The sequence below is a fragment of the Cebus imitator genome, unplaced genomic scaffold (genome assembly GCF_001604975.1).
Source record: "Cebus imitator isolate Cc_AM_T3 unplaced genomic scaffold, Cebus_imitator-1.0 Scaffold129, whole genome shotgun sequence".
In the NCBI taxonomy this organism is placed as follows: Eukaryota; Metazoa; Chordata; class Mammalia; order Primates; family Cebidae; genus Cebus; species Cebus imitator.
The window spans coordinates 2155159-2167574 of record NW_016107444.1 but is presented as its reverse complement, the minus strand read 5'-3'; the positions used below and the strand labels follow the sequence as shown (position 1 = coordinate 2167574).

The following is a 12416-nucleotide window of genomic DNA, read 5'->3' as shown; positions in this document are numbered from 1 at the left end:
ACTAATAATGAGTTAAATATTTAACATGTGCCTATTTTTAAAAAATCAATAGCTTGACACACATTTCAAAATGCTATTATGCAACTATATTTCTAGAGGTAGGAGGATAAAACATTTATTATCTTTTACAATTTGATAGCTCTATTTTGAACGATTAAACATGTATACCTCTATTTATATTCTTGTGCCAGACCATACCAGTGTTTGGAACAAACTCAAATGATTACCAATTTGTGTTAAACTCTATAGTAGGCCCTGGGGTCAGCATACTGTAATGCACATGGTCCTGACCTCACGGAGCTTACCATCTGCTATGGATTAAACTGCATCTCCCCAAAATTCATGTTAAAGCTTTTACCCCCAATCTGACTATATTTCCATATAGGTTCTTCGGGAAGTAATTAAGGTTAAATGAGGTCATAGGGGTGGGGATCTAATCCTATAGGACTGGTGGCCTTGAAGATGAAGGAAGAAAGAAGGAAGGAAGAAGACGGAAGAAAGATGGAAGGAGGAAGAAAGAAGAAGAAAAGAAGAGATAGATCCATCCCCCTATCCTCAGGCTGGTGTACCACATAAAGGCCATGTGAGAACACAGCAAGAAGGCCACTCTCTGCAAGCCAGGAAGAGAGGTTTACCAGAAACCTAGCATGCTGTCACCTTCTTGGACTCCTAGTTTGCATAATTGGGGGAAAATAAATTTTTGTTATTTAAACATGGTATTATAGCACCCTGAGCTAATACTAATATATTATACAATGAGAGAAGGCAGATAAACAGTTCTTTATTTACAACTGATGTAAGAACTATGAAGGAAAAGTAGAGGGTTTAATGAAAGTATGTTCTGGGAAACCCAACTTAGTCTATAATCAGCAAGGTTTGGGTGAGGTCAGGAAAGCCTTTCATAAGGAAATGAAATTTAAGCTGGGACTTCAAAGATCAGTAGAAACTAGACTGGTATGGATGGAAAAAGAACTTTCCAGGCACAGAGAACATATTGTGTAAAACATGAAGACAAATATAGCAACAAATTATATAGATAGTCAGGTGTGATCCTAAGAGTAAGAAAAAATTCATCAAAGGCCAGGTGCAATGGCTCACATCTGTAATCCCAGCACCTTGGAAGGCCGAGGCAGGCAGATAGCTTTAGCCCAGGAGTTAAAGACCAGACAGGGCAATATGGCAAAACCCCATCTCTACAAGAAGTACAAAATTAACTAGGTGTGGTGGTGTGCACCTGTGGTCCCACCTACTCAGGAGACTGAGGTGTGAGTACCACCTGACCCCAGGAAGGTTGGGGCTGCAGTGAGCTGTGATCGCACCATTGTACTTGAACCTGGGTGACAGAGAGTAAGACTCTGTTTCAAAGAAAAAAAAAATCACCAAAGAATTTTAAATTAATATCTAATAATTAAATCCACATTTTAAAAAGCTTTTCCTGACTATTGTATGATAGATAGGTAGACTGAGGATGAGCAATGCCAGATAAAAAAAGACCAATTAGGAGGTTATGGCAGTAGCAGAGGCAGGAAATTACAACGGCTGGGACTATCTGGACATACTAGTGGTAACAAAGAAAGAAGGCTGGGCACGGTGGCTCACGCCTGTAATCCCAACACTTTGGGAGGCAGAGGCAGGCGGATCACCTGAGGTCAGAAGATCAAGACTATCCTGGCCAACATGATGAAACCCTGTCTCTACTAAAAATACAAAAAATTTGCTGGGCATGGTGGCACACGCCTGTAGTCCCAGCTACTCAGGAGGCTGAGGCAGGGGAAACTCTTGAACCCAGGAGGCAGAAGCTGCAGAGAGCCAAGATTGCACCACTGCACTCCAGCCTCGAAACAGCAAGCCTCCATCTCAAAGAAATGAAAGAAAGAAAGAAATAGAAATTATTTTTATTGGTCTATATAAGACCAATTTTTAAAAAACAGGGTCTTAAATGTTAACACAAAGCTATTACTACGGCCTTTAGAGTCCTAAATGGTTGCAAAATTTCCTGATTTTCAAAGCCCCACAAAAAAACTAAAGCCCTATATCAGTCACCACTGATACCTCAACAAAGGGTTTACTATGTGTATGCAGCAGGTGGTATCTCTTTTTAGCACATTCTCCAGAAGTACTGATCCAGGCATCAAGTTGCATCAGAATGGGAAAGTACATGACACTGTCAGTTTCATAGGGGCAAAGTTTGACACATCGCAACCCTGAGGCCTAGAAACTCCTCTCTGCCCACTGTGCAGATCTGCTGTGCCTATCACAGCAGACACCAGACATTTACTTTCATCCAGTATCTGGTATCCAAGTCCACTGCCCACATGAGTAAGCTGACAAAACAAAAGGTTAACTATCCCCAAGGGCTCTAAAGACTACAAGCCAGCAATGTCAGTAATATCAACACACACACATATATACATATACCCTATGAATACAACCAACAGCTACCTCTCCACTCCAATCTCAATTGACTACTCACAGCTTCTAAGAAATAAAGCAAGATATTTCATGAAATATGAGGAAAATTATCTCAAGTATAATGGGTATTAGAAAAGCTTTACTTTCAGGGTAACTGGAGACATAAGCATTATTTACATTAAGCTCCCAAATATAGGGTCTAGACACTTGTGCTGAAATTCACAAACAAAAGAAACAATCGCCAGGCACAGTAGTTGATGCCTATAATCTAAACACTTTGGGAAGCAAAGTCAGGCAGATAGCTTGAGCTCAGGAATTCCAACCAGCCTGAGCAACATGGTGAAACCCCATCTCTACAAGAAATACAAAAATTAGCCAGGCATGGTGGCAGGCACCTGTGGTCCCAGCTACTCATGAGGCTGAGGTGGGAAGATCTCCTGAGGCCAAGGAGAGCGAGGCTGCAGTGAGCCGAGATCACACCACTGCACTTCAGCCTGGGCTACAGAATGAGATCCTATCACAAAAAACAAACAAAATAACAACAACAGCAAAAGAAACAAGCCTATTTGAAAGGAATCAACCAAAAAGAGGCTCCCTCCATAGCGCTGAGCAAGAAAAGCCATTCAGAGTGCTTCAATTATAAAAAAGCAAAATACAAAACTCCTCTAGCTTGGGTAAACAGATACAAGTAACTTTAAACTTCAAAATCTTCTTTCCACAGATATATATACTTTGAACAAGGTTATCAACTCCCTTGGATCTGATATTCAAACATGATTATTTAACGCATTAAAAAAATACCCAGATGGGTTTAAATATGAAATAGCTTTCTAAAAATGAAAATGATTTAGTTTCAGGAAGCTACGTCTAAAATAAATGGTATGAGCCAGGCCAAAAGAACTTTCATAATCATCTTGCCCCAACAAAGCCCTTATTGTGGCAGACATGGATGATGTTTGCATATTGCATATTGGAATTCAACAGCTCTCTTCCCTAACCTGACCAATGTTACTATAAACACGTGTGTGTATACACTTATAGATACATATACATATATAAATATATACATATATATTTATGGATCTATCTCTATCTCAACGTCACTCATTCCATTCACACCTATTCTCTGCTCAAATGTTGCCTTAATGAGAAAATCAATTCCTGGACAATCCAAATTTTTTTTGTTGTTTAATTTTTATTGTAGAGAGAGGGTCTCACTATGTTGCCTAGGCTGGTCTCAAACTCCTGACTCAAGCAATCCACCCACCTTGGTCTCTCAAAATGCTGGAACTACAAGTGTGAGCCACCAAACCCAGCCTGGACAATACAATTTAAAATTTAAATGTCAACCCCTACCCCTGCAGAAACACACATCCTCCTATCTTGTATCTGGCTTTATTTTCCTTCAGAGCACTCAGTACCATATGACATATGTTTTTGTCTCTCTTAAGTAGAATGGAAACTCCATGAATGCAGGGACCTTGTCTGCTTTATTTACTACTGTATCTCCAGTATCTAGCATAGTGCCTACACATAATTGGAACTAAAATAATATAGTATGACAGATGCATGGATGGACAAATTTGAGCAAATGACAAAGTGAATGGAGGCAAAAAGACAAAAATATAGTAACTTATTTTACCAAAAAATATCTAGTAAGTGATAGTGCCAAGACTGAAACCCACATCTGCCGGGCTTACAAACCCAAGCTTGAATTTTTATGTTATACTTCCACTTACCAATTTGGAGACTTTGGAGGAATTACTTGTTGGGTGGAAGAATGTGTATTTTGTATACGGCCAAGTTATCACAAAAGTCTAGAAACCGATATTTGATGAGTTCCTGTCTGTTTTAATGCAACTAACATATTATGTGGAAAAGCACAGCAATTGAGAGCCTCAAAAACTAATTAACAAAAATACGCTCTCAAAGGACAAGAACACCAAACTAGAGGCAAACTCTAAACTTCTCTATGCACATGAAAGATATGTCAAAGGATATGGGCCTTCATAACCTGGAATGAGCATACCATAGGATTTGCTCTTGGGAGAGCCATTCTGAGAAAGAGGCAAACAGGGCAAATATAATGCCCCCTCCTTCTGACCAAGACTTAAAGGACAAGTATAGAAACTTTAAAAATTTCCAGATCAGGCTATGAGGACAAAAAACAGTAGGGCAAATAGTAAGTCACTAATTTTATTAACATCAGTTTCTCCACACAACAAATGTTGTAGTAATTAAACGTATTCAAATATCTGTTTTGTGGTTCTTACCTTTCCGTTTTCTTTACTACAAATGCTAAGCAATACTTTGCCTCCTGTTGCATACTCCCTACAAAGACTTGCCCAGCTTCATGTACAAGAGGTACCATGGAACTTCAATTGTTTGGGGAGATGACTAAGCATAGAGATCAGGTGAAACAAGTTTCTATGACTAAGCATAGAAATCCCTTCATTTCACAAGCATGGCAATTCAGGTCCAGAAGCAGGAGTTCCTGTTTTAAAGCCACACATAATTTGTTGGCAGCAAAGCCTATATTTGTACCCACGTTTCCTTATTTTCTTCCAAAACAAAACTTTTTCTACTCCTCCAATATTAGAGATAAGAAAGGATATTGTTAATATTAAAGAACTGAAGAACTTCTGATTTACTTAAGCTCTTCCAAAGAGAAGAATTTATCTAACTGAACTTATAGGCTCAGAATTTAGATCACTCTGCCCAGCAGAGAGTGGGTTTTTGTTTTTTTGATGGAGTCTCGCTCTGTTGCCTACGCTGGAGTGCAGTGGCACCATCTTGGCTCACTGCAACCTCCACCTCCTGGATTCAAGCAATTCTCCTATCTCAGCCTCCCGAGTAGCTGGGATTACAGGCAAACGCCACAATACCCAGCTGATTTTTTTTATTTTTAGTATAGATGGGGTTTCAACATATCGGTCAGGCTAGTCTCAAACTCCTGACCTCAGGTGATCCGTCCACCTTAGCCTCCCAAAGTGCTGGGATTACAGGTGTGAATCACCGTGCCCAGCCCCAGAGTAGGTATTAATGTGTATTTACTGACTGATCAATTGTTTAAATGTGAGTTACTTTATCAAAAAGAGGAGGGAAAACCTATTTCTGATGCTTATTAATTAAACATTTTTAAGGCAGTTAGGGTAGGCTTAACTTTAGATATCACTAAAATGACCAAAAAATTCTTCTGATATAAAATAAAAATAAGAATATTCCTCCTTCTCCTTCTTCCCAGCAACTCCATTCATTGAGGACACATATTCCTGCAAGAAGCTACCTGCCTCAGGCCTTAATTTATTTCACTTAATATTAAGAAAAGGCAAATCTCAGACAGTTTTCAAATAGAAGAACCCAAAAAAGTGGGGGGCAGAAATAGAAAAACAACCAAGTACAAATATTTGCTAACTATGATGCTGAAAAGCTACTCCTTTTTAGTTATGACCTACTTAATCTATAATTCCTCTAAGAGTCCTGGTAGAGCTCTTGCCATTTACAGAAGACTCAGAACACTTGCGAAGCTAGACCTGAGATCCACTGCTAGAAACTGAATTTAAAATAAAATATGTGCCTCTTAAATAATAGAATTCATCCAAATTTAACCCATTAAGAATTCTAGAGAGAGATCCAAGATGGCGGACTAGCAGCAGCTCAGGGTTGCAGCTCCCAGTGAAGGCGCAGGGGCTGAGTGGACGCCAGACTTCCAGACGAATTTTTGTTGCCTACAGACCAGGAGATTCCCAGCAGTGGAGCCCTGCAGGTCGCCAGCGCGACTCTTTTCGCCGGCGTGGCTGTTTTGCCAGCGTCCCAGTGGGGCAGTTCTCAGTGCGGAGTATGCGGGACTGGGTGCCCTTTTGGTTGGCGTTTGGAGGTCCAGGAAGGCACAGTTGCCCATTCAGCTGATTGAAAGGGGGACTGAAGCCGGGAGCCAGACCGGGAGATTCTCAGGCAGAAAAGCACCAGCGCGGTCCCCGGCACCTTTTCCGCAGGCGACTGGGGCACCTTGGAGAGAATCAACCATTCAATTCGGCAAAGAAAAAAAGGGGGCTCCGAGGCAGGAAGCCAGGTGATCGGGGTCGACTGGTCCCACCCCCACAAAAAAAACAGCAATTGGAAACACTGACAGTTGAGAGTTTCACGGCAAACACAGCTAAACCCAGGAAGGTCCAGCTCTGTGGGGGAGAGGCATCTGCCGAAGGAAAACAAAGAAACAGAAATAACATCACCACCAACAAGCTGGACGTCCACTCAGAGACCCAATCTGAAAGTCAGCAAATACAAAGATGACAAGTGGATAAATCCACAAAGATGGGAAGAAACCAGCGCAAAAAGGCCAAAAACATCCAAAATCAGAATGCCTCTCCTCTTTCAGGGGATGGCAGCTCCTCATCAGCAAGGGGACAAGGCCTGATGGAGAATGAGTGTGATGAATTGTCAGAATAAGGCTTCAGAAGGTGGATAATAAGAAACTTCTATGAGCTAAAAGAACATGTTCTAACCCAATGTAAAGAAACTAAGAACCTTGAAAAAAGGTTTGACGAAATGCTAACAAGAATAGACAATTTAGAGAGGAATATAAGTGAACTAATGGAGCTGAAAAACACAATACGAGAACTTCGCGAAGTATGCACAAGTTTTAGCAGTCGAATTGATCAAGCAGAAGAAAGGATATCAGAGGTTGAAGACCAACTCAATGAAATAAAATGAGAAGACAAGATTAAAAAAAAAAAGGGTAAAAAGGAATGAGCAAAGTCTCCAAGAAATATGGGACTATGTGAAAAGACCTAATCTATGTTTGATAGGTGTACCTGAATGTGACGAAGAGAATGAATCCAAGCTGGAAAATATTCTTCAGAATATTATTCAGGAAAATTTTCCCAACCTAGAAAGGCGGGACAATATTCAACTCCAGGTAATACAGAGAACACTACAAAGATACTCCTCAAGAAGAGCAACCCCAAGGCACATAATCGTCAGATTCACCAGGGTTGAAATGATGGAGAAAATGCTAAGGGCAGCTAGAGAGAAAGGTCAGGTCACCCACAAAGGAAAGCCTATCAGACTCACAGCAGATCTCTCAGCAGAAACCCTACAAGCCAGAAGAGAGTGGGGTCTGATATTCACCATCCTTAAAGGAAAGAACTTTCAACCTAGAATTTCATATCCAGCCAAACTAAGCTTCATAAGTAAAGGAAAAATAAAATCTTCTGTGAACAAGCAAGTACTCAGAGTTTTCATCACCACCAGGCCTGCTTTACAAGAGCTTCTGAAAGACGCACTACACATATAAAGGAACAACCAGTATCAGCCATTCCAAAAATATACCGAAAGGTAAAGAGCATCAACATAATGAAGAATCTACATCAACTAATGGGCAAAACAGCCAGCTAGCATCAAATGGCAGTATTAAACTCACATATATTATTATTAATCCTAAATTTAAATCGACTAAATGCCCCAATCAAGACACAGACAGGCAAATTGGACAAAAAGCCAAAACCCATTGGTATGCTGCATCCAGACCCATCTCACATGCAATGATACATAAAGACTCAAAACAAAGGGATGGAGGAAGATTTACCAACCAAATGGAGAGCAAAAAAATAAATAAATAAAAAGCAGGAGTTGCTATTCTCGCCTCTGATAAAATAGACTTTAAAGCAACAAAGATCAAAAGAGGCAAAGAAGGACATTACATAATGGTAAAAGGATCAATGCAACAAGAGCTAACAATCCTAAATATATATGCACTCAATACAGGAGTACCCAGATACATAAGGCAAGTTCTTAATGACTTATAAAGAGACTTAGACTCCCACACAATAATAGTGGGAGACTTTAACATCACATTGTCAATATTAGACAGATCAACGAGACAGAAAATTAACAAGGATATCCAGGACTTGAACTCAGACCCAGAACAAGTAAACTTAATAAACATTTATAGAACTCTCCACCCCAAATCCACAAAACATACATTTTTATCAGTACCACGTCACACCTACTCTAAAAGTGACTACATAATTGGAAGTAAATCACTCCTCAGTAATTGCATAGCATTTCACAGGTTTAAATGAAATATTGGTTGGCTGCTTGTTTGTTATTTTCCTCCCTTATTCCTTCCTGTCTCCATTGTTAAGCACAATTATTGACATAAAAGAGATTTTCAATACCCATTTTTAGACTGCATTCTAGCCTGGGCAATAAAGCAAGACTCCCGTTCTCCTGTTCTCTCTCCCTCTTTCTCTTCCTCTTAAAAAAAAAAAAAAAGAATTCTAAAACTAATATATACTAAAATTAAACCATAAGTAATAAAGAACTATGCATATATTAAGTGATCCTTCTAATAGCCTTAGTAAGAAGAAAACACAGGTAACATTATCTTCATTTTATAGATAAGACAACTGAGGTTTAAGAAGATAAAAAGTGACTTGTCTAGGTTTACAAAGCTAGTTAAATGGCATGGTCAAGACTGAACCTTAGGAGTTTTCTGACTCAAGTCCCTTCATAGCAAACCAAAATAAGCTTTCATAAACGGCCCAAAAGGCATCACAAAAATCTCAGAGGAAAATTTAATCACTAGAGCAGTTTTTTACAAAACAAAATCCTAAAATGGACACTAACAGAAAGAATTATTATGTGTTTCATACATTTAAAAACTGCATATAATGTGTATGTAAAGTATACTTAATAAATAAATATGAATACTGTTGTGACCGCCTCCTTAATTACATCTTTTTTGTTAAGGAAAAATTTTAAAGCCATTGTTTTATCATAGCTCTATTTCCTTAGTGTTCCCCAGATGTAACTTTACTAGTAAAACATGGTAAATATGAGTATGTTGTAGGTATATACAGTGCAGGCTCTTGGGCCCCAACACAGAGATTTTAATGCATTAAGTTCACGCTCCACACTTTAACAAGCATTCCAGGTAATTCTGATTGGCCAAATTTCTAATACTGCCCCAATAGAATTCCTAGAGGAAACGCAGTTCAAGAAAACATAAGAAATTAAAATCCAGGGACAAAGACTATTTATTAATCACCCCTAACCATGAAGCCAGAAAAAAAACAAACAGGCTGGGGACCTATTCCATTCAACATAGTCTCCAAACTTAGCTGCCCTTGCCTCAACTTATCAGAAAAGCTGGTCTCCTCCTCATACCATGCTATGGGATAGATGTAAATCCAAAGGGTTTCCATTTTAATATTCCTGCTTTCTTAGCTTGAGTCTACTACAACTCAATAAACAAATCCCAAAGCACAAGTATAAGATTGTGATGAATATTTTAGTTGTAACTTTCCCAAAATACTATGCTAGACAGGGAACGGGTTTGGAGTTTGGGAGGAATGGGGACAGGGAAATATCTGACCTACTGGGAGAAGTCAGCTGGCCTGCTGGCTTCCCTAGCTCAGACAGGAGCACACAGAAAGAAATATTCCCAAGCGGGCCTCCTCCACGTGATTTTGGGAAATGTTCCCAAGAGGGGTTCCTAAGTAGGAGATCATGGTCATAATGGTAATAAATATCTACTTACAAGCTGCCTCTTCTTGGAAGGCTCAACTCCTTCTGAAAAACAAAACATACGCAAGTTAGAAATAAGAACCCATCTGAGTCCTGTTGTTCTACCTAAATTTCTTAGGAAATCCACAGCATTATCTTAATAATGGAAAAGGCCATATATTTCTAAATAATAACTTTGTCTCTTAAATTTTTGTGAAATAAATAGGACTCAGGAAACTATTAACTCTATTCTTCCTTCCTAAAAAGAATGTCCCATAGAATATGTGCAACATTTTTCCCACTAGATGGAACCATCTCCCCAGTGTAGATTAAAGGCACTCTAGGCCAGCCGTTAACTGCTGTTAAATTTTAAAGGGCATAGTGACAAGCATACAGAAGGAATGAAATGGGATTAGGGGCAGTGGGCAATAATTAGAAAATATTTTAGACAAATAAAGTAGTATAGGAAATAATATAATAAAGAGATGACTCCACACACCACTGGCATAAAAAATAACCTTTACAATAACCGTTGGGGCCCCTGTGACTTGTTTTCCAAGTGTATCAAGTCCCACCACCCGCAGGTCCTAAATTAACATTCTTAATTTGTTTTTTATATTTTCCACATGTGTTTCAGGATTCATAAAAAATTAGTATTGTTGCCGGGCGCGGTGGCTCACGCCTGTAATCCCAGCACTTTGGGAGGCAGAGGCTGGTGGATAATGAGGTCAAGAGATCGACACCATCATGGTCAACATGGCGAAACCCAGTCTCTACTAAAAATGCAAAAATTAGCTGGGCATGGTGGCGCACGCCTGTAGTCCCAGCTACTCAGGAGGCTGAGGCAGGAGAATTGCTTGAACCCAGGAGACGGAGGTTGTGGTGAGCCGGGATCGCGCCATTGCACTCCAGCCTGGGTAACAAGAGCAAAACTCTGTCTCAGAAAAAAAAAAAAAAAATCGTATTGTTTTACATGTTTTAAAATTGTGTATACATGGTATTATATTATATGTATTCCTCTGCTGACATCAGCCAACATTATGAAAACTGGGAGATTCACGCAAGCGGATATATTTCACTTCAGTTAATTAATCTTTAGATGGTGATCCAGTCTATGAATATATCAATATTTATCTATTCTCTAGTAAATGGAAATTTAATTTTCTTTCCATCTTTTTTTCTCCATTAAAACAATATTCCTGTAAACATTCTGGTAGTTGTTTCCTAGTAGTGCGCATGTAGAAAAAGCTTCCTGGATGTTGAACTACTGAGTCATAAAGTATTGGATATTCCAAATTGCTCTCCAAAATGACTGTACCAATTCACCCTCCCCCTCCAACACTTAAAAAAAAAAACTTTATAGAGACAGCATCTCACTATGTTGCAAAGGCTGGTCTCAAATTTCTGGGCTCAAGCAATCCTCCAGCCTCAGCCTCCTAAAATGCTAGGATTATAGGCGTTAGCCAGGGCACCCAGCCCACCTCCAATACTTTGTGTTGTTCTTCCCAAACCTGTCTCTCAAATTCCAAACACTTATAACCAGCTGTCTGTTCAACATCTCAAAACCGGCATGTCCAAAACTGAACTAAACTGTCCTTTCCACCAAAACTTACTCTACTCACTGCCTTTCTTCATCTCAGATGATCATTACTCTGGCTGTTGAGACCAAAGCTCTGGACAGCTAGACTTCTTTTTGTATAGCCCATATTCCCATTCATCAGGAATACTTAATTGCTCTAAATTCAAAATCCATCCAGAATCCAACCATTTTTCACTATCTTCAGACATGCTTCTGATCTCAATCTTTTTCTCCCCCCTCACCTTTTTTTTTTTCTGAGACAGGATCTTGCTCTAGCATCCATCCAGCCTGGAGTGCAGTGGTGCGAACTCAGATCACTGCAAGGCCTCTTGGGCTCAATTGATCCTCTACCTCTACCTTCCAAGTAGCTGGGACTACAGGCACACATCACCATGCCTGGCTAGTTTTTGTATTGTTTGTAGAGATGAGGTTTCACCATGCTGGCCAGGCTGGTCAACTCAGACTCCAAGGCTCAAGCTATCCGCCCCCTCAGCCTCCCAAAGTGCTGGGATTACAGACGTGAGCCACCTGACCCGGTTCCAATTTCTTAAACAAAAACCCTTGTCATGTTTCAGAAATTGAAATGTCTGGAGGGTTTTATTAAAGTAATATTGCGGGCCAGGTGCAGTGCTCATGCCTATAATCCCAGCACTTTTGGAGGCCAAGGCACACAGATCACCTGAGGTCAGTAGTTTGAGACTAGCATGGCCAACATGGTAAAACTCTGTCTCTACCAAAAACACAAAAATTAACCAGGTACGGTGGTGCACACCTGTAACTCCAGCTACCTGGGAGGCTGAGGCAGAAGAATCACTTGAACCCAGGAGGCAGAGGTGCAGTCAGCCAAGATCACACCACTGCACTCCAGACTGGGCAACAGAGCGAGGCTCCATCTCAAAAATAAATAAATAAATAA

General features: G+C 39.9%; 1 protein-coding gene across 6 annotated transcripts in view; it reads right to left on the bottom strand.

The window, feature by feature from the left end:
• MAST2 (microtubule associated serine/threonine kinase 2) overlaps positions 1-12416 on the bottom strand; it is a 250465-nt gene that overhangs the window by 127714 nt on the left and 110335 nt on the right. For all 6 annotated transcript variants that reach the window (XM_017540865.2, XM_037742875.1, XM_017540867.1 and 3 more), the window contains one exon: positions 9956-9987. In XM_017540865.2, coding sequence (XP_017396354.1) covers positions 9956-9987 — 32 coding nt within the window. The remainder of the gene's footprint in view (positions 1-9955; positions 9988-12416) is intronic.